The sequence below is a fragment of the Lathamus discolor genome, chromosome 3, assembly GCF_037157495.1.
Source record: "Lathamus discolor isolate bLatDis1 chromosome 3, bLatDis1.hap1, whole genome shotgun sequence".
Taxonomy (NCBI): domain Eukaryota; kingdom Metazoa; phylum Chordata; class Aves; order Psittaciformes; family Psittacidae; genus Lathamus; species Lathamus discolor.
Genome location: NC_088886.1, coordinates 135972541 through 135999826, shown reverse-complemented (window position 1 = coordinate 135999826; position 27286 = coordinate 135972541). Strand labels below are relative to the sequence as shown.

The window sequence follows — 27286 nt, the reverse complement described above, 5'->3', positions numbered from 1 at the left end:
CGGTTCAGCCAGGTAGCACCCGCGCAGGGAACTCCCCGGGGCTGCCGGTGGGGCACAGGCGCGTCCCCGGGTGCTGAGGGTGGGAGGGCGCATGGGGGTCCGCCCAGCGCCGCGGCTGCACGGGCTGCGGCAGGAAAGGAGCGGCGGCTCCTCCGAGAAGGAGGAGGAAGGGGGGGATCCCTCGGAGCGGAGCCGGCCGCAGCGAGAGGCGGGGCGGGGTTGGGGTGGGCGCAGGAGGCGTGGAGGGGAGCGCGGCGCCCGCGGAGGGGCGCGGAGCTGCTCGGCGCGTGTCATGCGCGGCGCGGAGCGGTGGTGGCGGCGGCAGCTGGCGGGTTGCTGGCTGGCTCAGCATGCGCGGGCTGTGCCGCCGCCTCTTCTGCCTGGTGGCTGCCGTGCTGGGGCTGTGCGGGGCCAGCAGGAACTGCCCCGACCTCATCGTGGACCGCTGCCTCTGCGCCGCCGAGCGCGCCAAGGGGCCCGGCCGCCCGGCCCTCCGCATCAAAGTGGTCTGCAGCGGCGGAGACTTGGTGGAAACTTTGCAGCCCGCCGTGCTGCCCAACCGCACCGTGTCCCTGTGAGTACGGCCCGCGGGGTGCGCACCTGGCCCCGGGACGTTCCCGCGGGAGGAGACGATGTGGGGCGCCCAGGGGAGAGGAGTGCGGGGAGGGATGGGGACCCCGCTGCGCGGCAGCAGGAGCAGGCAGAACCCTCCGCGCAGTTTCTAACCCTGGCCCGGCTTTTAAAAAAGTGAGAGTTGGGTGGGATGTTTTATTTATTTATTTATTTATTTATTTTCTTCTGCACAGTTTGGAAACTTGCTGGCGTTTTGGTCGAGCAGGGGAAGCTGGGTTTACCCCGATGTAAATTGCATGCTGCTGTGTGTGGTGGTTTGAATGACAATACTAGCAGAATTGATGGAGCTCGCTGGTGCACCTTTCTGCCGGCGACGGGACGGGCTCAAACTATCCGGGCAATAAATGTATTATGACATCGATAATGGCAAACTGCCTTCTAGTGTGCTGTCTGGTTCTCGTTTCCTCCTTTTCGTCTCTTCTAAATAACGTTTGGAATTTGATGTGTTTTGTTGTGGTTTTTTTTTTTTTTTTTGAACAAGCGTTTGTGTACAAACACTTAAAATGACTGAATCACCAATATTGTTGAGTTGTTTGGTAATTGAAAATGACTCAGTTTGGTGTTTTGCCTTTTTTTTTTTTTTTTTTTTTATCTCCCCAGGAGGCTTAGAAATAGGTTATGTCTAAACTTGAATAAATGGCGTGCATTGTAAGTAAAGTAGTAGAACTTTTTCCAACTGCATGATCAAGTATAGGTGAAAGTAATGGCCCTGTAATGGACCCAAGAGGTAATAGCTCTGTGACATTTACCCTTTACATCATGCACACATCAACAGATCTTTTACTGTTGAATTTAGTTCTGTTGACAATTCCTGCTGTGAACATCTCCACTGTTCACTGCATTTTCTTTAAGTCAACACTTTTGGGAGACAAGTGGTAAAGATAGTAATTTATAACATCTGGGGAGCTTGTGCTTGTAAATGTACAGATGTGCTGCGTAGGCTTAGGTTCAGTTATAGCTAAAACTGTTGAGTGACCTGATGCTGGTTAGCTGTATGCCAGTTATTCATTTGGGGAACTTTTGCTTGTTAGTGCACAAGATAGAAAAGCTACACTTCCTGCCAAATTTTAATAGGCTGGTTTAGAATAAAATTATTACATCAGTGTAACTTTTGACTTAGGTGATAAGTTCACTGCTACTTCTGTAGTTTATATAACTGGCTGTGTAGTTAGGGTTTGTACTCCACCAGAAATAAAAGATGTCAACATCTTGGGAAGGCAGAAACTGTTTTTTTCCCATTGCTTAAGGAGCTGTAGAAACTGACACTCAGCATGTCTGCAAAGGTTTTTCTTCTTAAGCATTGATTTACAGAGCCTTATTTAGACTCTTTTTCTTAAGAAACTTTTAATGAGCTAAGCACTAGTAGATGAATCCAGCTGAGCATAAGATCAACAGAAGTATGTATTCAATGTAATGAAAAGAAATTGAATTGGAAACAGAAGTGAGAAAAGATGAACCGGGGAGGTGGTGCATTTGAAGTGATAGGTGGGAGGATTTGCTCACTTATACATATGATTTAAGGCATCAATAGTAAACTTGATAGTATCACTCTAAATGTGTGCATTTCAGGTAACGTTTGTTCATACTTGTTAGAAAGATACTGTGGTTGTTTGTTTTTTTAGCTGTAATTATAAACAGCCATTGATCCGAGAGGTGATTAGCTGTCCTTAGTTGATATAAAACATCACAAATCATTGCTTGTTGTTGAGTTGCACATGGGTAAGTACAGTACCATGTATCACCTAAATTTATCCCTTCCATCTTACAGTCTGTTTTTTCAGTTTTTTTCCTTCTCAGTAAGTAAATGTAAGGCTAAATATTGAAGATAAAAAGGAAAAAAAGTTTAAAATCTGTGTTAGAGACATAATAATTTTCAGTAGCTGGAACATACAGATGACAATTTGATTGAATGTGTCAGAGATTTTCCAGGAGAAACTGTTTCTGAATTAAATCACACTTGTGAGATTTGGCCAGCTGCAGGAAATAATGATAAAAAGCTCACACACTAGTGCTCTTACATTTGTTTTCGTAGCTGCATGGAAGACAGGCAAAAGAGAATATTCTAGTAATCACTGCCTGCTTCCATTCAGTTTTATTGGCCCATAGAGAGAAAGAGAGCTTCAACATATGGAACATAATCTTTTGGATTGCTTTAACAACTAAGGTGAATAAAGGAATTCAGATGCAGTAACACTGCAATGAAACAACGTTAACAAACAGTTTGGGAGGTTTTGGGCAGATAAAGTAATCTTCTTATATATATATACTTAATATATAGGGATGCTGCTTCCATAGTGCTTTTTTCTTTTAGAAAGGAAGATCGAAGCCAAATTCTAATAACTGTTCTGCAGAGATGATAGAGGAGTTGCCTGTGCTGTGTTTCTTAAGTTATTAAGAGATGAAGCTGTGGATGTATAACATTTCATTTGCATGCTGGGTAATGTTGCTTAGCAGCAAATTTAAGAAGTTATGATTTGTTAGTTTAATGTTTTGGTTTCTTTTTTCACCTGAGTGACCATGTACGTTGGCTGAGTTTGCCAATTTCGGCTCTTTTGTGGCATATCTGTAGTAAAAGTATTGCTACTGAAAATACTTCTGACACAGTCACACACAGTGACTGCAAACTAGTGTGAAGTCAGAAGAAATGCTCATTCTTGACAAGTTTAGACCAATTATTTCCAGTTTATGAGGTAGAGAAGTTTTCTTTGGAATCGTATGAACACTGGAGCTTTTCAGTACTGCCTCCCAATAACATACAATATAAATGCTCCCAATAATAAATAAACATACTAGAAATAAAATCAAAATTTAAGCTGATAAAGCAGTTATCCCCTCCTCTTTATGTTAAAATACCAATCCCCACAAAATCCCCTTTTCTGGACTCTGTTTCATTGCCTTTATTTAGTATTTTACTGCTTTGGGAATGGGATTCAAATGCTTGATGTAGACCAAAATAAAAAGACTTAGCTGTAACTTCACATAGTATTTGCATGTATCCTGTAAAAGGAATCCTAGACCTTCTTGATTTGCAACATGTATTTCTGTGCCTTGTATATCGGAATGCTCTCTATTCTTTTTTTCCCCATGAAGAGTACACCTACTGAATCACTAATTTATGAGATCTGCTCTCCCCACATCACTCTCTGTAGGCGTGGAAATGTAGACCCAACAAGGAGGAGACATATTCCTTCAGGATAATACAGTTTTCCCAGTTTAGAGCTTATGGCTGAATACTTGGGAATTCTTACATTGAATCAGTATTTAACTTTGTTTTGTTTATTGTTTTTTTTTTGTTTTTTTTTTTTTACCAGTCATTTTGGTTGTTAAAGTGTAACTCTAGAGAAAAAGTTTATTTGCGATTTTCTTTCTCTTCTATGCTAGCAGAAATTTTAGTTGTTAAACTTCTCATTCACTTGTTAATGTTGGGCTATATGCAATATGATAGTAAAAATTGTGTTGTTGCTTTTTCCAATGTGGAGGTCCTGCAATTTCAAGTTTCAGAAATTAGCAGATTGAATGTGCTTCTGAGAGTCAAATTTTTTGGAGTAAACTGGACAGTTTATTTCTGTGCTTCTTTTTCGGTCAAGTGGGGTTAAAGAAGTTGTAGTTCAATACACATCTTGATATCACTGGGCAGAATATATTTTCAGCTCACAAATGCCATCAGTTTCTGATAGTAGCATCACTTTTATTTTTTTTTTCTCCTCCCTCAGTTCATAAGGAAGTCCAACATTCATACTGAAGGTTGTTATTATTCAGAGTTTTACCCATAGACACATCTATAGAAATCTGATGTTGCAGATCATGATAGAAATGGAGAAGATTTAAGGTAGTGTAGTAGTAATTCTGCATCATACAGGATCTTTCATTTATGCATTTCTTCTGACTTTGAATCAGAGGTTGTCTCCAAGTCCTCAGATACTTGGTTTCTGAGTGACGCTACATGACTCCAGTGGTAATCTGTAGCCATAATACTTATGTAGGGGTTTTCATCTTCAAAGCACTTTACAAACAGTAAGTAGTCTTCTGAAAGCAGCATTGCCCTGCTTTTCTCTGTCCCAAAGTTACTTTTAAGTCACATTCATTTATGTCATGTCTACTGGAACTTATTCAAAGTTATTATATTACTGTATTAGTTTCATGTCCAGTCTTGTCTTTTACACTCCTATATTCAGTTTAGTATATATCGATATGATTTATTTAATATAAGCATCTTGCTGTAAAAATGGATCACAAAAAATGTTCTTTGTGTCCCAAAGAACTTAGAGTTTAAGCTAGCCAAAGCAAACAAAGGAAGAATTGAGGAAAGGATGATCAAAAAGTATTATTCAGTAGTTTTATTTCCGCATCTTAAAACTCACGTCTTTTTCTTTATTGATGAGAGATCTCACATAACGCTTTTATTTACAAATTAGCAATGTTATTAAAGATTAATTCTCGTTATGAAGGTTTGCACAGACATTTTCACCTTGGTTAGCTTCCTGTTTTCACTCAAAGTGGCAGAAAAACAGAATAAAACCAGGTTTCCTGCTCCATTATTTATGTGTATATACATATTTATATATGCTTACTTTTTCTTTTTTGTTTTAAAAATGCTAGTTATTTTGAAAGAAACTCCTAACCAAAGCAAACTGACACAAAATACACATGAAACTTGGAAGGCCCTTGTCTGCTTGGCAGTAACAGCAAGTATGATGACCACTTCCAAAGTGTGACTCTGTTTGAATGAAACTGACGCATTTGCTGGGATTTTAACATGAGAGGAGAATAGAAAAATTCTGTTAAGGAAAATAAAACTCTCTTTGCAAGTAATGTCCAAAATACAATAATGGCTGCTTTAGTAGTTACCAGATTGATTTTTTAAGTTATATGAATCATGCTGAAGTTTCTGTCTTTACTAGTATTATTAAGCTGGAAATATCATAAGTTAAAACAGTGCCATACATCCCTCTGCTGCTTTTAAGTCCTCAGTTTAACTTTCTTTGAGGCAGGTAGTTTGTGGATGACAATGAGATGATAAATTTAGAAACAGCTAAAATGATTTTACATGACTGAACCATTGATTATTTTACTAATTTTATGTAGAAATCAAGTCCTTTTTTTTTTTGCTGCAGATTAGGAAATTAGCAATATTGTGATCTTATACTTGGTTTCATCCCAGAGGTAAAAATAAAGGGGTTAGGATAGACAGGAGGATAGTAATACGTGTGGGAAGTGTCATCATCTAAGTGTATATCTGATATCTATTAAGAAGTTCTAAATGAAGTTGGGGGTTTTATAATATGGTATAATTTGTCAGCTGGTTAGCTATTGCCCTTGTTTGCCTTAAGGAGGAAGAGGTTTAGTGTATGTTACTGGCTCTTTTTTTAATTTGTAGGTAGGCCTAATATTCATAAAACCTATCTAATTCCTTATCAGAAGATATTTGGAACAGAAGTTTGGTTCTGAAGTGTAGTTATTTTCATCTGTTGCAGTAGGGGCCAGGAGGAAGGTGGTTTATGTATGCAGGATCTGCTTTTGTCGGACGTTGTGTGAATTGCTGCCCCTCAGGACCAAAGTACTGTCAGCTCTTAGAATGGACCGCTCCTTAAAGATTCGAAAATGGAGCTCTTAATTTGGGTGGTTTTGTTTTTGTTTTTTTTTTTTCTTTCCCAGAAGGCACACTGAAACATTTTCTCAAAATACGTTTTTCTTTCCTTGTCCCTTTCTAAATATCCTGTTAGCATTATAAGATGTGAGGTGAAGAGGGGGAATGATGGAGTGGTTGGGAGAGAGGTGAAGGAGGGAAAAGGACTCTCTTAAAACACTTCTGAATAGTCAGGAGTAAAGGGTCTGAAGAATGTTATTAAAATGAAGCTCTAAAGGTTTAGTGTTATATACATTCTCCTTTTTCTCCATCTTCAGAGGTTTAAAGTCACTGATCTTACTTATTTTCTTTGATGTCATCTACCTGGACTTGTGCAAAGCGTTTGACACTGTCCCACACGACATCCTTCTCTCTAAATTGGAGAGATATCAATTTGATGGATGGACCACTCGGTGGATAAAGAACTGGCTGGATGGCCGCACACATAGAGTTGTGGTCAATGGCTCGATGTCCGGCTGGAGACCGGTAACAAGTGGTGTCCCTCAGGGATCGGTGTTGGGACTGGTATTGTTTAACATCTTCGTCGCTGACATGGACAGTAGGATTGAATGCGCCCTCAGCAAGTTTGCTGATGACACCAAGCTGTGTGGTCTGGTTGATATGCTGGAGGGAAGGGATGCCATCCAGAGGGACCTCAACACGCTTGTAAGGTGGGCTGATGCCAACCTTATGAAGTTCAACCATAACAAGTGCAGGGTCCTACACCTGGGTGGGAGCAATCCCAGGCACAGCTACAGACTGGGCAAAGAAGAGATTCAGAGCAGCCCTGCAGAGAAGGACTTGGGGGTGCTGGTAGGTGAGAAAATGAACATGAGCCGGCAGTGTGCGCTCACAGCCCAGAAAGCCAACCGTATCCTGGGCTGCATCAAAAGGAGTGTGACCAACAGGTCGAAGGAGGTGATCCTGCCCCTCTACTCTGCTCTTGTGAGACCTCACCTGGAGTATTGTGTGCAGTTCTGGTGTCCTCAACATAAAAGGGACATGGAACTGCTGGAACAAGTCCAGAGGAGGGCCACGAGGATGATCAGGGGACTGGAGCACCTCCCGTATGAAGACAGGCTGAGGAAGCTGGGGCTGTTCAGCCTGGAGAAGAGAAGGCTGTGTGGGGACCTCATAGCAGCCTTCCAGTACCTGAAGGGGGCATATAGGGATGCTGGGGAGGGACTCTTTGTCAGGGACTGTACTGACAGGACAAGGGGTAACGGGTTAAAACCTAAACAGGGGAAGTTTAGATTGGATATAAGGAGGAAATTCTTTCCTGTTAGGGTGGTGAGACACTGGAATGGGTTGCCCAGGGAGGTTGTGAGTGCTCCATCCCTGGCGGTGTTCAAGGCCAGGTTGGATGTAGCCTTGTGTGGGATGGTTTAGTGTGAGGTGTCCCTGTCCATGGCAGGGGGGTTGGAACTAGATGATCTTGAGGTCCTTTCCAACCCTAACTATTCTATGATTCTATTCTATTCTATGATTCTATGTTGTACACAAACAGGGTTATATTAACCCCTGTGACTCTGGAAGCCCATTTATTCTTTTGCCATTGACATAGACCCCAAAACTTTCTGGTCAGAAATAGGTGGAGTAACACTGCTTTCTTGTGCAGAGTTTCTCCTTATTTTGGACCTTTGCAGCTGTTGGATGCAGTCATGTTGCAGATAATCCATCCCTACTTTCCTCACTGCTGACTGTTGTCTTGTTTTTATAATGCAGAGCTGGCATAAATCTGAAAGTTAAAGGGTGGAGTATCTTTACTGAGGCAAAGGTTCTGCTCTAACAGCCAGGAGGAAACGTGCATTCACATATATGAAGCTTACATACTTCCCTTTTACATATCTGAGGGCCAGAGGTTTGTGCCAACATGGTTTTTACTCTTAATACTTGTTCATGTTTTCAAGAATCACTGTTTGTACAATTTGATTTAGATTTTTGAGGAAAAATTGCATATCAGTTTCTAGGCTTCCCCTCTATCTTCCTGATATAATAACAAATCCCTCACAGCAGTAAAAGTGTACAAAATATGAAAAGGTTGGGTATGTGCATCTCTAATCAACTAGGATTAACTTCGATCAACTACAAGTTTGCTGTCTAGTTCTAGACTTCCCAAATACAATTTGGCTAAAAACTCTGTATCATTTATAATATTAACTTTTCTTCCATCTTCTTTGGCAATTATGTAGTACAGGGAGTGCACAGTTCAGGCTTGGTTACTATTTTTGTGGCAACATGCTATTATTCACACTTCTCTTAAAATGAGTTCCAACTGTGTTTTCATGCCTGGGACTGATTTGGGAGTACTCTGAAGGTATGGTTGATCATATGAAAACTGTGCTTTTGCAGTTTCTATCATAGTCTTACAGACTTGTTGACAGTTTCTTTTCTGTACTTAGTTAAATATAATCTTATCTGAACAGCAGTATGTCAAATATATAAACTGTTGTGTCAATAAAATAAGCGCACAGTGGTTTCTGGGTATTATGCTCATAGACCTATAAATCTTTGCAAAAACCTGAGTTTTATTCCTAGATCATATAGAATTTAGGCTTGCTTATAGCTATGCATAAGTAAGCAAATTCTTTTAAACTTATGTTTTAAGCTTTCCTTTGGTGAGTGGCTTTCTTCTGAAATGGCTATTTATCAAAACTCTTGAAGGTATAAAGGCACTGGCATGCATTTTCAGCATATATACTCTAGGCTTTGTATAACACAAAATTAAGTTTAATGGACTTTCTGTGTTATTAAGGTATCATTATGGTTTTTGTGTAACATGAGAAGTCAAGGCCTCCAAATTCCAAGTTACGTACATTTATGTTTCTCCTTGTTTATTGAAGAATTACTATGATTTCTTCCTTCTAGTATCAATCAAAAGGATGTCTCCCCATAAAATCATTCTCTTTGTATTATGGAATTGACTGTCCCAGAGAGTGCATGTTTAGAAATTGGGAAAGTGAAGGTTTCATGTCTACTGTAACTTGAGAAGAGAACAAACTACACCATACAACAGAAAATAAAGTTAAAACTAGTAGTAACCAAATCGGGCCTGGAAAATGTGAAGAAAAGCACAGATTTAATGAAAGAATTGTGCATTTAATATTACTATATATCAGTAGTTCCTTGACAACAATTTTTTTGATAGGTGCATTAAACATTAATGTGCATGGTATTGATTTCTTTGAGAGCAGAGGGGTGGAAAGAAGAGCACAACCTGTCTGTGAGCAACTTTATTAATACAGTAGGTTTTACAGAAATTTCAGAAGTATGCTGAAGGGTGAGGAAATGTTCCTTTACTGCAATGAGCTAATAACCTGATGCAGCAGGAAACCTACCAGCATTTAAGAGAGAGGGAGAAAAAACTCGAAAAGGTATTACCAATTTTGATGAATCTAATTTACCAGCACTCCTAAGTAACGGAATTATTACACTTTAACATGTGTCTTATCAGGGGAGCTTTGCATGCTAAAAAAATTGCTGAATTTTCTTACGTCCATTCATGGGTTATCCTCTGTGCTTGGACCCATCTGCTATTATTTCTGGAACCTTTTCATTCTGCCCTTTCTTTATTACTGTAGGGTGGTGAGGCACTGGAATGAGCTGCCCAGGGAAGTTGTGAATGCTCCATCCCTGATGGTGTTCAAGGCCAGGTTGGACAGAGCCTTGGGTGATATGGTTTAGTGTGAGATATCCCTGCCCATGGCAGGGGGGTTGGAACTAGATGGTCCTTGCCAACCCTAACTATTCTATGGTTCTATGATTATTATTGTTGTTGTTGTTATTCCCCCTTTTTTCTTCTCATCTGCATCTTATTTTTGTTCACTGCTTGCATGTGTTGCACAATTTACTGTAAATGCATTTCTAAAAAAGGAAAAACCATATCTCCCTGCTCTTGGCCCTTGGCATGCTCCACTTTGCTGCCAGGCTTCTGCACTTTCACTGCTCCATGCTCCATGCTGCAGCTTCTGCTTTCAGCTCATGGTCTCCACTACTTTTTTAGCGCTACATGACTTTAAAGTTCTTTTCCTTTTCTAAAACCCTCCATTACGTCTTCCCTCATCACCTTTGATCCTTGACTCATTTTATCCGTCTCTTCTGAACTTACTGAGTGGAACTGAAATGAGTGAGGATATGGGTCCTCAGAGAGATCTGAATGAAGTCTTGGAGTTCAGTGGTGCCTGGAATTGGGGCCAGGCAGATGGAGCTGATTCTGTTGCACAACTTACAAACAAGAAAACCGTTTGAAGCTCTAGCTGTGTCTCCTTACAGAGTTTATCATTTAAACTGCAGCCAGCGGAGTAAAGAACTCTGAATGTGGTTATGTCAAGCAGTAATTTTATATTGACCCGGCAAACATGTTGCAGATAATCAGCGGGAACAGTCACATCAGTCAGATTTGTTTTCCATCCCCAGCATTGTGTTTTATTCAGACGGGAAGAGGAAAAGCTTAATTTCCAGTTTTCTCTATACCTTTGTGACAGCTTTCAAGCAATATCGCAACAGTCCTTCCAAAACTGTTTTCCAAAATCTTAATATGCGCTGTTATTCTCATTGCAGTTCTTGTGCCAGAAAACTAAACTCTTCAGCCTGTAGGCAAGTCTAAGCTTAAGGGACTACATTCCTTTCTCCTGTGATATATAGTATTCATATTTTATCATACACCTTTATCTTAAATTAGATAAAGTTAATGAGCTGTTCTCAGTTATGTCTGTAGAAGTTGACAAATCCATTTCAATTTTGCAAAAGCCACTTTTTTCCATCCATGATACATTTGGGATGCAGGAAAGGAAACAGTCAAAATGCACAAAACAAAGCATTCCCTCCATTGGAAGAAAACAAGACATTATTCCCTCGGTAATGAATGTCATTATAAGGCTTTTGTTTTGGGCACGTATTTTGTGATTAGACTTATTTAGAGTCCCTGATGGAGTCATACATCATCTCATTTATAACAAGGTAATCATCTGTAGTGGGAGAATGGTAATGTTTTGTCATATTATGCTTCAGGTAACTTTTCAAAGTAAGATATCATGATTGTTTAAAGGAATTTGGATTACATGGTGCTTAGAAAACAGAGTCAAGCTGTGGGAGTTACAACAATAGATTTTCAGGTAGCTGTTAAACTGCTGGTGCATGTAAGAATAATATCTGCAGTTAGTTTCTTTATGAGGAGTTTTTCCTCCATGTTTGGTGGCAGTATGCGCTCAGAAAATTAATCTGCTCTTTCTCTTGGCTGTATCAGATGGGAGTCTTGAGGAGGGAAGTTCCATACTTTTTTCTTTTAATGTTAGGAGACTTTGGGTAAGTATATATGTCCATTCAGTGTGAGCAGGAAGCTGTGTATAAGGCTCTTTGGTTGGTTGTGGGTTTTTTTTTTTTTTTTTTGTTTTGTTTTTTAAGGCCTTTTTGGGAGTTTGTTGGGTTTTTGTTTTTTTGTTTTTCCTGGTGGTCGTGTCTTCCTTTGCTTTGCTTGCTTTCCTTTCTTCAGCAACTGTGCTGACTGATAGGGTTACATTAAGTCGTTGGGGACCTGTTTTTTGTGGACCCAAAGTATACCGAAGGAAGACCAAGCAATGACAACGTCTGAGATATGAGCATCAGAAAATGACATGATGTCAATCATAAATGTTTAATATTTGTCAATTTGTATGATTTAATATATGTATTCAATGCATGCTAACTGCTCTTCATATTTAATAAAAAGTTACCTGGCATATTTATGTACTCATTAGCCCTCCTGGATCTATTCCAGGTATGCTAGTGCTAATGTCTTTAGTTTAAACAGAAAAAGAAAGGAGATTTGTAGAAAAAAGGAAAGTAACTTTTAAACAGTGTTTTTTGTCTTTCACCTTCTATAATAAAAGGATAAATAACAAAGTTCCTAACACTTAAAATTTGGAAAAGCTCCCACATTAATGGTCATTTATTGTTGTATTATTCATAATTCTTTACACTTTCTACACAATTACATGTTATAAATAACAGTTTTAAGAGTCAACAGTATAAATTGATGAAGCAGAAAATAACTGTAAGAGCTAAATAAATACAGTAAATTCTAATCTGCATTTAGAGCAAATGAACTTACTGCTTCAAAGTTCTTCGTGCTTATCGATTATCATTATAAACCTGTTTCTAAAAAGTTATTATTTCTGAAACAGTTCTCAGTTATTTTGTGCCTGCATTTAATAACTAGTCCATTAATGAACTGGTGCATAGAATGGTCTTCATAACAGTTTTACACAGTTAAGCAGTAAATTGCTGGCTAAGATGACCTCTTGATTTGAATAAAAAATACAGCAGCATCACTAATTGGACAAAATGACTTCAAATGAAAACATCCTTGATTATGTTTTCATGTATTTTTCAGGGAGTTGATTGCTTGTATCTCCCTGTAATTAAATGCTGTTTAAGTTTTTATTTTCTGTAGGTATCTTTGGAGAACTCAGGTCAACTATTTGGTATTGTTATTATGAATACTTTACAAATAGAATACTTAGTTACCAAGCTATTTGGTAATGAAGAAGGATTAGATGCCAAGACCCAGTTTGGAATAGATTAGAACAAATAATTTTTTAATGCTAGCTTTCCAGAGTACTGCTTTAGCTGATGCAGAGTGATTGTTTTAAACAAAATCCCTCAAGTAATTATTTATTCAATAGCACTGAAGTCAAGTTGGGGCTTATTTTTTTTTTTTTCTCTGAAAGTAGCTCTCAGAGTGGTGGTATTAAATTATATGTTGAGCCAGTGGTTCCGTAGGATTAGTTAGTCTATAAGACTTTTTGGTTGGCTGTTGTTTCCTTTTTGAAATTGGAATAGCTAATAAAGCTTTGGAAGAACTTGGGCAGCTCGTTTTCCTATCTATTTTTACTTGCTGCTTTGCTGTTTCATATGAACTTTCAGTTACTAGAATTGTTTTGGAATAAGTAAAAATATAATACATGGACTTTAAAAATCTTTATGGTTACACAGCTTTTCATTTTCTGCCATCTGGACCATCAATAGAAATACGAGTGGCTGCCCTGGACCAGAGCAAATACCCATAATGCAGCTCAGTACGGTGTCTCCAGTTTAAAGTTGTTTAAAAGCAGGTGCCCAGGATAGAGCGGCAGTGTGGTATTTCCCACAAGGATTTCCTGATCTCCATCCCAACTCAGAGCTGCAGTTCTTGTCTATTTAATTTACCAAAATGGATTGTTTTTCCACAGCCTCCTCTGGACCCTGTGCCAGCTCCCTGCACTGGGGGCATCCTGTGGCAAGAAATACCACAGCTCAACTACATGCTGGCAAGGGGCTCCCTCCTTTTGATTATTTCTGTGTTTCAAGAGCTCAAAACACCTTACAGTTTGTTTCAGCCAGAGCTGACGTGGTCATTGAAGACGCAAAAATGGACCAGGTTCTGTCATCAATGGGGGAAAACCTGTCTGTAGTTTTTTCTTGTTATCTGTCATTAATCACTGTCAGTAAGCTGAAAGGCAAGGCGGTGATGCAATTTGAAGTTGTAAAATTAATAATGTAATAATGAATAATGTAATCAACATTGTATTTAACTTTATGAAAAGAGAGCAATGATAAAACTTCTTTAAATAGCCAAACTAACTCACTCTGTGGGAAATGCATTAGTCTTCTGGGGGGGGCAAGGAAGCTGTACTTCTGCTTTAACATTTTGGTTTGATGAAAAATAAAAGCTTGAAGTCAGGTTTCTCATTGGTTGGCCTAGTTTTCTCATAGCAGATTAATTGATTTTCCTGCTTCCCTCTGTATTCCTGAACCATAAGTACGTCTTCAATTTTCCTTGTGCTTTGAGACAAATTTGTGCTTCATTTAGTAGCTGGCACTGTGGAAAAGAGAGAGGGAGATGGTCTCATTGAGAGAAAAAAAAAAAAAAAACCCAAATTGTTAAATTGCAATAACAGCATGCCAGTGAAAAGAGGTTTTGGAGGGTGTAAATGGCTTTAAAAGGCACAGGCTGCTTGTCAATTGGTCTTTTTTATTTTTGGTTTTTATCTTGTCTGTTAAAAATAATTTTGATCGGTATTGATGCTGGCAGCGTATTTATTAAGAAAAACTGCAACATGGCTCTGCTGATTGATAGCCACTTTGCTCGAGATAAGCCTCAGTTTTGTCTTCCTGTGTATTCTTTAGTTCACAGCTCTAAGCCTTGTAACATGCTAATAGTAGTTGCGTAGATTTTGGTACTTACTGAGTATGGGTCATCAGTGTACTCATCTGAGACTGGAAGAAAACAGATAAAAGAAAAGTGGAAAAATTCGCTTTTTTAGCTTAAATTTTTTGATGAGGAGAGGAAGGTAAAAATATTGACAATGCTGTTTTAAACTGGATTACTCTTTTTAATGCTCCCTCCTTAAGACGGTCTCTCCACATTATCTCTGTGAAACACTGGGACATGCACGAGGCGGATCCTCTCTGAATATCTATTGCAGGCTGGCTACAAAACCTGTTTTTCATCACTGGATTTAGGGTGGGCTGCTGTGCTTTCTTCTTTTATTTGTTACTTTGTTCTGCATCATTTTCCTGATTCCCTGCCATACTGTTGATACTGTTGACTGTTTCTTTTTTTTTTTTTTTTTTTTTTGGGGGGGGGGTGGGCTGGGGTTTGGCTTTCTGTTGTTGTTGTTGGTTTCTTTTTTCTTTTTTTTTTTTATTTTAAACTCTTAATTATGGGAGCCACTTTCCAGGAACTGACCAGAAGAAAAGTCCTCTCCTTGAGCCTTTAGTAGGAAAGCCTTTGCCACTGTTGCCCATTCAGGCTGCCTAATGTCTGACAGATTGTTCCTGAAAGAGGAGATGATTAAAACCAGAATTATAAGATACCTATACTGCATTGGTACTTCTTACAGTAGGGCAAAATGCTTGAAGTTCTTTCCATGTATCAATCTGTGTGCATGGTTTGAAGATTTACAGTTGCAGAGGGGATCCTGTCCCATTATCAGAGACAGATCTGCTCTGCCAAGCACTTTCTACGTGTCTGGAGAAATGTGTCCATTGCTGACAGCAGAGCAGGGTCAAAGGCTATCTTGCAGGTGCAGAGGATGTGGTGGGATGCTGATAGGTACTCCAGCCCAGAATCAGGATGTGGTTGTAGGGAAATGGCTGCTCACTTTGACCTTGCAGGTGTTAGCGTTGAGTAGTATTTTTGGTCTGGTTTTGCACTATATTGTAGTAGAAGTTATACTGCAGAAAAAGACATTGATCACTGCAGAAAATGTTTTATTAAGGTTAGTTTGTTAGTGTTTAAAAAGTAATGAGTATGAGTTGTCATAGGTTTATGCGTACTCCATTAGCTGGCCTGGTCTTTTCTCTCTCTCCTTTATTGTGATTATGAAGAAGATTTCTATAAAATAAAGATAAAATTCAATATTGATGAATGTTAAGTGAAAAGGGAATTTTAACTTTACTTATGCATTGGTTGACTTTGAACTAGCCACTTGCTACCTGCAGGAGTGGTACTCTGGAGGTGATGCAGCCTATGAAAATGACACCTCAGCTGCAGTCAACATGGGTAACAGAGCACAGCATCCTGTTCCTACTGTGTAAACCCACAGTGGTGCATCTGCAGCAAATTATTTTATTGGAGTTTCGTAAGAAATAAAAAGTAGCCTAGCAGCAGAGCTTCTTGCTGTGATTTTTATATGCATGTATCTGCTCTTGACCACGGTCAAAGACAGGACAGTGAGCTAAATAGACTGCTGTCTGACCTGCTTCTGATAACTTCTTGCTGTTCAGTATATTTATTCATGATCCAGATGGAAAATATAAAGTTCTCAGAAGGCAGAGTTGGGAGGAATGATTACAGCCTGGGAGCAGCTCTTTAGAGTAACTGGGATCACTTGGCGAGCTGGACTCAATAGATCAATGTTCGTTTTAACATGGCCAAGAACGTTGTCATATATCCAGAACAAAGAAAGTAGTTTGCACTTGCATGTTCCAGAAAACAGTTCCAAAATTGTGTCACTAAAAACCAGCTAATTATAATGGTGCATAATCGGTTAAACATCTGTTCCTGGTGTGATAGTACTAAAAGTGCACTGATAATACTGACTTGGATCCAAAACCAGGGAATACAAAGCAGAATTAAGGACTAAATGTTATTTTGTTTGCTGCTACGGAGAAAAACATTACTATAAAAAGATGTTCTAAGTATAGTTTAAAATTTCAAGGATGATTTAATAACTAGAAAATACGTGCTGTATCCTGAAATGTACTCTCATAAATCTCTTTTACTTGTTTGAGGTTAAAGAGGTTATTTGATGATATCCCATATGTGTGTACACAGAAGAAAGATGTCTGATATCAAAGATAATTTAATTTGGGAAATAATGAGATACAGTCATGGAGAGCTCAAACCAAATGCATTCAGAATAAGAATGCCAGTGGAAATCTAAGTGAGAGTAATTAACCTCTGGAAGACATAGGAACTGTAATGGGTACTTCATTTGTTCTTAAATTAAGACTGAGTATTGTAAAAGCTCAACAAGAAGTTAGTGGCTTGACATGGCTTTTATTGGGAGAGGTTCTTTGCATTATGTAACATGGTCATCTTGGTCTCTTCTGGGCATTAAAATAAATGAACTGGTGAAAATCTACTGCTAGTATGTATTCTAACATACTACCAAACCATAATTTAAGTGCTTTGGGGTATGGACATTAAAATAGCAAGAGGATCTATGCAGTGTTTCTTTCCATATGGGAGTCTAGTATAATACTTGCAAAAATGTGACTATTATTTTTTTTAATACAGAAGTAGAATCATGGTAGTATCAAAATAAATTTGTTGACTGTACAGTAGTACACTGTGTATTTGGAAATACTTAATTCTGAATAGTTTCCAAGTGTCTTTTGGCTTGACACTGGCAAATGTGTTCACCAGGTGTACTTCTGTGAATAGTTCTGCTTTGAATTCTGCCAAATACTCTGACTCTAGTTTAACTATCGAGATGTTGAACCCAGTGATTTTAATGGTGTTTATTATTTGATGTTAACCCACTTTAATTTCTCCTTCAAATTTAATCCTCACTAATTTACCGACAAAATTCTGACAACAACAAAGTCATTAACATAAGAAGTTGCAGTTTAAAAATAATCAGACCGTGTCTATATGCTACTCTGATCATCTGTATTTCTGTTTTCCCTGTCTGTGGCTGCTAGTAGGATTTTTATTGAGTGGTGGGTGTTGGTAAAAGGGATGTTACTAAAACCCAGTGTAGCTTTAAGTCGGTATTTAGCAGCTTTTCTGCAGAGATGAAAGTCGTGAAGAGCTTTGTGATTTGAATGTTACTATCCTTTGATCTCTAAGTTTCTCATTAAGTTTAATGTTTGAATAGCTACTGTTTTTAAAGTCTTACCCTGTACCCTCTATTTGAAATTTTTCTTTAAAAGTGATGTCTGTAATTTGGCACTGTTTCTTTCCTGTACAAGGAAGTGCAAACTTTTAGCCATATTAAAAATATTTCCTCTTGGTCTTACTTGGTATTTATTTTATAATTTATGCATCAATGAAAGTAGTATGTTATAATTCATAAAGACAGGCTAAGCAAGTTAGATGTCTGCTCTTTTCACGTCACTTTCAATCAAGTTAACAACTAGCTGAAGAACCTAACAACTACAGATTGTGTGTGTGAAATTAGTATGTTTTACTTACTGAAATGACAGCTTTGAAAGAACATGTTAATCACTCTGAGGATTCACTGATATGTGTGTATGTAATCTAGGATTATTTTTGTATTATTGATGGATAATTTCTCATGTAGCGGGTATAATATACATTATATTATAGCAAAATTCTAAACTCAAAGGAATAATTGAAGGTACTAGGGCAAAGGAGAAAACTTCATACTGACAATTCTTTAATCATGAACATTTTCTAGACAGTTAAATTACTGTTGCTTCAGTTTGTAAAGTAAAGGTATTTGGAGGGAGGTTCAAAATGCAGCTGGCATTCAGCTTTCTGCTATGTAGAACATCTCTGCTAACCATTTGGAATTAAATCAGAATCTGATGCATAGCTGCTGGGGGAAGGGTTATTATAAAATTTTTAATTTATAAATTAAAAAAAATTATAAATAATTTATATTTAAAAATAATAAAAAAAACCCACAACAAAACTAGAACACTTGTAACCACCAAGCTCTTTTCTCCTTGGTAACTTAAAACTGCATGACTGGCTTTCCTAGACAATGTGCAAACTATTATAAAAGTATTCAAGAGCAAAGTCCTTTGCCAGAATTCGGTAGCAAGATCTTGAAATGCTTTTATGGCATCCATGCTTCAGGCACTAAAGGAAGCTGCTGTTCCCTTGCTCTGTTTAGAGTTCTTCTCTTTGTAGTGTCCCCAGCTGCTATCATGATTACTCTGGTGTTGGTAAAAATGTTTGCTACCCATTTTTGCAAAAAGGTACCATTTTCACAGGAAGAGCCTTTCTAAGTCACATCAGTTTAATGGCACAATTAATGAGGTCTGCATGTAACAATTTTATGGCACAGCATGTATGATCAAAGATGGTCAATCTTATTTAATACAATATGTATTTATGCACCATTTTGTTTGACTGTATGTCCAAATGTTGCTGTCAATAAATCTTGACAACAGCCAAGCTGAGAAAATAAAAACTGACAATAGGAGCTGGCATGTGAATAACAAGATTCATACTCTGGGGTTTTCTAAGAAAATAAAAATATATTGAGTGACTTCAACCTAGCTTTTTCTGAATTCTTCCTAGGACACATAAATTGTACAGTATTTTATTAGGCATTTAAATTATGGGCCTGGTGAGAGTGATAACTGCAGGCTTTGGGACTCCTGTCAAGAACAGAGAGTAAAAAACATGTTCTGTGTTCTTTCAAGGTGAATAAAATCTTATTTTACACAGAAATACATCAATAGGTCCTTTAGTGCAAAATGATACCATGGTACTTGTTTCATTTTAATAATGTGTGTGAGATGAATTCTCATTTTTTATAGGGAGAAATCATTAAAAGTCAAGATCCACTTTTTTTTAAAATCATGTTCATTGCTTAACTATTTTTTAATATAGTAAGAATAAGAAATGTTTCATGTAGTCTGTGACAAAATGCAGTATTACAGGGTTTGCTTTTCTGGTTTGACTTGCCAGACAATCCACAAGTTGACTTAATTTTAGTATTTACCACAATCTGTAGTCTGGTCTAAAGCTAAATTTATGCTGGTTTTATCTGTAATATTTGTTGTTCTGAGTGTGTAGTTGAAAGCAAGTGAAAATTGTCATATTTATGATACAAATGATCTTTGGAATCGAAGTTCATGTTGTATTTTGGTAGCACACTCTATCATTTTTGTTCTGGTAAGATACATCTAGAAGTTGTTCATAAAAGATTCAATATGTAAAATCAGTAAAAAAAAACCCACACAAAACAAAACATGTTATTGAGTCAGACTGATGGTCCTGTAGGCAAATACTGTGTCTCTAAATTCTGTCATTTGAAATGTATGACTTTAGGTTGCAGGATTATTATTTTTGAGATGATGGGGAGGGGGGGGAAGAGAGAGCTGTGGTGATGCATAGCTTGTAGGAAAGCACTTAACTCTTAAATATCACACAGATTCAAATGAGTATTGACAGTGTAGTGAAATACCATTCTTCAAGTAAATAATGAATACTTCTTTAGTAGCAGAGGAAAGGCTTAATGATTCATCTGCACTTCCTTTCAATCCTCTTGCATTTTAACATCCACCTGCCATGTTATTACCATTTTCTTACTTTATGGTAATACAAACATGAATGATTATGCTGGATTTCTTGCACATGTTGTAAGGGAAACGGCTAATTTATTATTTTTATGCATAAAAAGTCATGGGTAACATGATAAAATGGCAGTAGCTCCAGATGATAAATAAAAGCATCTGTGCGTTGCTTTCCCAGGCCTGACCAAATGAATAGTCTGCAGAGCTCATGGCGGAGGTGTGAGAGGGAGGGGTTTGAGAGAGGTTGGTTGTCATGGGTTTTCAGTGTTTCCAAGAAATACCTGCCAAGCACAGAAGCTCAGTAATTTATAAGTAAATTAATTGAGCATCTGCTGGTTTTTAGCTTGTACTTTCATCTGACATCCCTTGGGATGGGGTGCTCTTCATGAGCCCAAGCTGACTGGGCCTGAGCCCTCCATTCTCCCGCACATGCTCTATGATCTCACTTAGGATAATCTGCTCCATGACCTTCTCCAGCACTGAGCACAGGCTGACAGGCCTGTAGTTTCTGGGTCGTCCTTCCTGACATGTTTTTTTAGAGAAGCATCGTGTTGGCCAACCTCCAATCCTCTGGGACTGCCCACTAGGCCAGGACTGCTGACAGATGGAGAGTGGCTTAGCAAGCTTCTCTGCCAGCTCCTTCAGCACTCCTGGGTGTAACCCATCCAGCCCCATAGACTTGTATACATCTAAGTGGAGTAGTAGGCCACTAACCATTTCTTCCTGAATTATGGGGACTTCAGTCAGCTCCCCATCCCTGCTATCCAACTCGGGGGACTAAGCACCGTGAGGATGGCTGGTATGACTGTTAAAAGGCCGAGGCAAAGGCATCATTAAGTACCTCAGCCTTTTCTTTTCTTTTTCTAGCTTTCCCCTAGTATCCAGTAGAGGATGGAGGTTCTTCTTGGCCCTCTAGGAAGTTTTTCCCTCATTTCCATGTAAAATATAAAAGCTGTTGTGATGAGGCTTGAGGGCAAGAAAGTACAGTGCCTTAATCTGCCTGGAAATTTTGCCTGAGATAAAACCAGCTGTTAGCTTGGAGTTTCCAGGTACCTGAGTGGATGGGGTGGTGGTGCTTGCCAGTCCAGGACATTTGCGCAGGGCTTCCGTGCATGCAGCACCATGGATCTATGGGGTGCAAGAGCTGATGCTGGTGGACTGGATGTCCATCCTGGACAGGTTTCAGTTAAATTTGGAGTATGAAATGCTGCTGTAGAACTCCATGCTTTGGGGATGAAGGGGAGCGTCTGTATTTAATTTCGGACTAGCTCTAATCTGGTCTCACAGGTTGAATGCTTCTCGGCTTCTGAAAGGCCTGGAGCAGGTTCCTGGAGCAGAGCTTGAACTTGATTTCACCTGCAAGAAATCCCATCAGTGTACTGGTAGGCTGCTTTGTGCAGCAAGCCAAAGCACGGAAGTGGGGATGAGCAGGATTCCCTTCAAAGCATGCTTGTGTCCTGAACTCAGGCACCAGCATGGGGACACTGTGGCGGTTGCTGAAAGACCAGAAAGGGTAGTTCAAATTTTGATGCAAGACAAAATCAATTTCCAAAAACTAATTCTCAAACAAGCAGGAGAAAAAAAACCAACCAACCAACCAAAAACAACCCAGCCCCCCAAGACCCCAAACAAACCACCAAATTCCCCAACTAACTGCATGGAAGAAGTAACTAAGGGCAGGGGGTGGGGTGGGGTGTCTGGATTCAGCCTCTGCTTATTTCTGTTCTGTCTTCCATGGTAGGAAAACCTTTGACTTCTCATTGGGGAGCAAATGGACTAGGCAGATCTCCAAAGATCTGCCAGCTCACAGCCTTATTACACATACTTGAGAATTACTTGACATAGTTTTACATTAATTCAGAAATTTGGAGGGGTTCTGCATTGTTTCTGTATACAGACTTGATCAGTGTTGAAAATCTGTGTAGTATTTTCATGCATCTCTGGCTTATGCTGTGACATGTCTGAGCTCATAAAAGTGAGCTAATCATACACCTTTCCAGGAGCCTGGGATTAAATTATTTTGGATATTTACTAGGATCAGTTCTGAAATGTTCACTAAAAGTTTTATTGAATATAATATGAGCTAGTGGCACTTGAGAGGCATTCAGAAGTCTTAAAAACAATCATAGAATCATATAATGCCTTGGGTTTGAAAGGACCTTAGGGTCATCTAGTTCCACCCCCCCTGCCATGGGCAGAGGGGCACCTCACCATAGACCATACCGCCCAAGGCTTTGTCCAACCTTGAACACTGCCAGGGATGGAGCATTTATCACTTCTTTGGGCAACCTGTTCCAGTGCCTCATCGCTCTCACAGTAAAGAACTTCTTCCTTATAACTAACCTGAACTTCCCCTGTTTTAGTTTGAACCCATTACCCCTTATCCTATTGCTACAATCCCTGATGAAGAGTACCCTCTCTAGCGTCCTTATCCCCTTCAGATACTTGAAAGCTGCTATGAGGTCTCCACGCAGCCTTCTCTTCTCCAGGCTGAACAGCCCCAACTTTTCTACCCTGTCCTCATACAAGAGGTGCTCCAGCCCCCTGATCATCCTCATGGCCCTCCTCTGGACAACATCTCTGTGTCCTCCTTATGTTGAAGACACCAGAACTGCGCAAGTGGGATCAGTGCATTTTGAAATTATTGAAGTATTTGAAAAGGGAAAGGACTAGTTCTACTTTCAAAATACTTTCAGTCTTGCAATATTATGATTTCCTATTACTTCAGCTGCTGACCAGGACAGAAATTAAAAAGCTGGTGGGGAAAAAAGGGGCAAAGTCTGGAACGGCAGAACAGAAAACAGGTTAAAAACCAGCTATGACTTATGACCTTTGACAGCCTTTCTAACTTGATAGATTCTTAGGAAAGATTCACTCTTATTAGTTTGATTTACTACAGTGAATTTTAATTTAAACATCATGTTATATCCAGTACAAGATATGTGAAGTGTTTGAACTGACACATAAAAAATTCTTCTGTTGAAAAAACATGAAATTACAGTAACCAGCATTATGTCATCAGAGAGTTGAAATCTTGCAGTGCTCCAAGTCTGAATTCAGGGGATAAGGTTTGTCCTAGTTTGTTTAAGCCATGGATGGGGTCTCAGACTTGAGTTTTGAAAGTCACTGTTACCTACCAACCAGCCCTGTAGGGCACCTTTGAAGGAGGCCCTTTACCTTCAGGCTTTACATTCTAAATGGAAAATCCTTAAATAAATACATGCATTTTCAAGTAGTTACAAGCTGCTTTTCTTGTGAAGTTTCATTACCTGGGGAGGAGAGCTGATGGATTTCTCTGTTTATAAAAGAATTGTGTTTCATAAAGCTGGTAGGAAAGTACTTTAAAAATAATATTTTTTTCCCTATTCTTTTCTGCTGGAGTAGATTTAGTTGAAACTTACCTGACACTTATATGTGGTATACCATATAGAAGCTGGTGCCAACCAGTATAAGTTTGGCCTACTACTTACAGTGAAGTAAGTCTAGAAGGAAACCTGCCAGCCACAGGAATACTTAGTAATTGTACGTTAGAATATGTCTAACACACTTAAGGAAAGTACTTGTGCACTGTTTTGCCTTTTGGGAAGTTCTTATCCAATACACGCATTTGCTGGCCAGTCATTCTCGTCTTCTGAAGAAGCTGGGATCACATCCCATTTCAGTAAGGTTTTTGGGTGCTCCTTGATAAGCTTTGATGTCCACTCCTGACTGTGTGAATTCAAATTGGAAAAAGTAGCTTCCTTCTTTGTGGCTACCGTCTGCGCTGAAGTGTTGATCTGGAGGCAGGTTCTGAAGAGAAAATAAGCAAAAGGGGAATTACAGTAATGTTTTCAGATGGTCAGTTATGTATTAAAAATAACAGGTGCAGTCCTCCATGTCAGTTAAGGACAAGAATGTGGTGGATGTGAACAAATATGCTATGGTGCTTCAATTGTTTCAGCATGAAAAGTCATTATTATTGTTTATTTATAAAGTACTGTGAAGATGTGCTGGATTTCATAATTAATCTCTGAAGTAAAAGGGGAGGCAAATCTACTGAAGTTATTTTTAAGTACTTGTTCAGTTTAGCAGTTCTTATGAAAAAACAAAATCATACCTTTTTTGGGTGTATTTCTATGTGATAGTTGCTGGATTGCAGTATTGGATCAACACAGTTCAGAGACTGCCTTATTCATTTTATCCCATGAATAAGTTGATTGGTACAACGTATTCAGTAGACTTTGAAGTCAATGAAGGAATATCAAGTCTTCAAATACATGTTAATTACAGTAACAATATTTTGAAAGTCTGGAAGCCAGAAAAAATTATTCCCGGAAGGAAGCCAACAGTTCCAATGAATTAACCTTCAAAGAAAAACTTAAAGTATAAAGAAATAGAAAACCTCTTGAATGCTGATATATCAAAATTATCTTGAATTTTATTATGATACAGTTGTAAGAACATGGGCAAGGACTCTCCATGTTAGGAGAGAAGACAATTAAATGAAGGGTGTATTTTAAAATAGTTTAGTGGCAGGGTTGTTTCTTAACGTATGATTCATTATCATATATCATATATTATTTTTGATACCTTTATTAGATGCTTATGCATTTAACCCTGAAAAAGTTAAAGTTTTTTTGATGTCTCAGGAGACAAAAAGTATGGCCAAATGTTATCCTTGGCAGACAGAAGGACTGGCAGGATTTGGTCACGCTTGGTATTTTTAAACTGTACACTTTTAGCACTTGTATATACTGAGTGCTAATGACAAATCACTATTTGCCTGTTAGGCATACTTGGATTTTTTTTTTTATATGCAATTTTTGGCATATAGCAATCTTTCTGTTTTTAAAAATAATCACAGGTCTCCATTTGAATAATTTTACTAAATCAGTTAACTAGAAAAGACAAAGCTTCCATTTTTTTTTCTGTGTTGCCATAATATTTTTGAGTTGTAGCAAAATAACTCATCTGATAAATTTTTACACTTGGCCTTTCATACCTCTTTTTGACAGAAATGGAACTGGAAAAACTCAATACTCTGAACTTCAGAGCATGATCAGAGACATAATTCCCAGTGAGTGAAGACTGAATAACATGGATGCGTCAGCATTAAGAGCAGAGAAATACATTGGCAGGATATAATGAGCACTAAACTTAAGAGGGAGCTTTTAGTGACATTGGAGAGGAGGTGAACTGAGATGAGTAAAATTTAGATATGGAACAAATATTACTAATGAAAACAGTGTTATTTTCAAAAAGTTTACCACTGCAGTATAAAAATATAAACTCAAGTTAAATACTGTGAGATAAAGTTCTTTGATTATGAAGCAGTAAATTTAGTTGATATGAAAGACAGAAATGGTAAAATCAAATAGTACTTATTTAAACTATGTCTAAATGCAGGGAGTGGAACTGTCAAAGCAGGTAATATAATGCTTTAGAAGGAGATTTGGAAAAGAAAACATACAATGAGAAAATCTGCTTACACTGGAGTAGATTAATAAGGCTGCAGGCACACATTAATTGATGTTGTTGGGTAATAAGATTACTGAAGACAAACTTTAAACAATGTGAGGTTTTGTCATTCCTTTGAAGTGTGCAATACTTCACATGGGAAGAAATAGGGTTAGCGGCGTGCAACAAAATAGAATCAATCAGCAAGATAATTCCTTTATTTTTGTGTTGTTTACTACCCAAAGCAATCAGGAATGTATTTTCAATGTAAGGAAAATGGAAGAAAACGATCATGAATGCTGATGAAAATAGCTAGTTTGCACTGCTGTTTTTGTTTTGATAATTTGCTAAGTGTTGACATATCAAACATTGAGTTCATACCTTTTTTATTTATTGGTGCATGTCAGCTGCTGTTTTAATGTAATGTGTTCTCGGGACAATATATGCAGAGTAATATTTATTTTGATTTTTTGGCAGGTTCAGGTCAGCTGCACATTTTGTTATTTACTTATCCTTCCCTCCACTTCCCTTAAGTCAGGAACCATAGCTTCCTGTAATGTGGCTTTCAGATACTCTCTAAGGAAATTGAATTTCTAGATTCAAAAGCTGCCCATCTGAAGTTCAAGAGCTCTTCTTTCTTCATGAAAACATATTTATGAAACTATATAGCTTAGGAAAATTTTAATCAGCCTTATGAAAGCTCTTTCTCTTTAAACATAGGAAAGCCAAAGTAATTTAAAGATAAAGGCACATTGAAGTTTAGAAAACTGTCTTGAAGGTTCATAATAACACCGTAGGATTTAGGAATTTAAATTCCTTTTATTATGGAATCAAAACCACCCCTAAGCATATAAATACTTTGCCTAGTTTACAGACTTAACATTCCAAAGCAGTATGACCAAGAGCTCCACTTTTATTTTGAGCTTATGGAACTATTAGGAGCTCAGTAGCCTTCTCTGAGGAACAGACTGAATGTTGTAAAATACCAAGTCCTGTTGGAAAGAAAACTTAGCGTATGTTTGGGGTTTTTTTGAAGTTATGCTGCATGTGAGATACTGGAATTTTCACTTCTTAGAGTGATAATTCATTTGGGAATGAATGAGGCTAGCAGTGGTTTGTAGTTGATTTTTGCTGCTCATTCTTTCTGAAACTGTGCAGCTACAAAATTATGCAATATAAACTATGCAGCTACTTGTCTTATGAATGTTGCGTGCCTCGGGCTAACACAGCTTAGAAAATCTTATTGCAAGCTTAAAGAAATATAAATTAAATATATCACATGTATTGTAGAAGCTTGTTGATGCAATTTCATTTAAGTTGTATTCAAACCAAATTGGGAATCTGTTAATCTTTTTCATGCATGCCTCTTAAATCCCACAATAATTTTGTATATATTTTTAAAAAATTGTGTAATAAATTGCTACCTAAGATGTGTAACTGCTGACTAGTCCGTGGTTAGTTGATGATTTACAGATGGGAGTGAGATGGTCCAGATTGTAGGTCAAATAGCTTTTTATAGTTCTGGTGTATCATTTGGATAAAATTACAACCATGGATACTTTAGAAGAAGGGTGATTAAATAGTTAAAGTGGTGTACCTCTCATTCGGTTACTAAATGTGTTCTTCATTTGAGTATGGTCAATATGGTGGAACTGGCTGAGACATTCACTGAAACATCTGTCTCTTTGGTATTTCTGAAGAGTATACTAAATTCTAAAAAGTGTGAGAAAGTGATAAAAAGTGAATTCACTTTTATAATTTCAATCTGATCCAGTTAACTATTTGTCTCAGTTGCCACTGTCCAGGGTCTCCTCCTCTTGCCCTTTTCTGGCTGTTGTCTGTAGACCAGGA

At 38.3% G+C, this 27286-nt stretch overlaps 1 protein-coding gene across 1 annotated transcript in view; it reads left to right on the top strand.

Moving 5' to 3' along the window:
• Positions 1 to 282: 282 nt before the first annotated feature.
• The window catches only part of LOC136010575 (adhesion G protein-coupled receptor A3-like), a 286770-nt gene continuing 259766 nt past the window's right edge, over positions 283 to 27286 (top strand). Inside the window, exon 1 of the mRNA XM_065671986.1 lies at positions 283 to 574. Within this exon, the coding sequence (XP_065528058.1) occupies positions 351 to 574 (224 nt within the window). The 5' untranslated portion in view covers positions 283 to 350. The remainder of the gene's footprint in view (positions 575 to 27286) is intronic.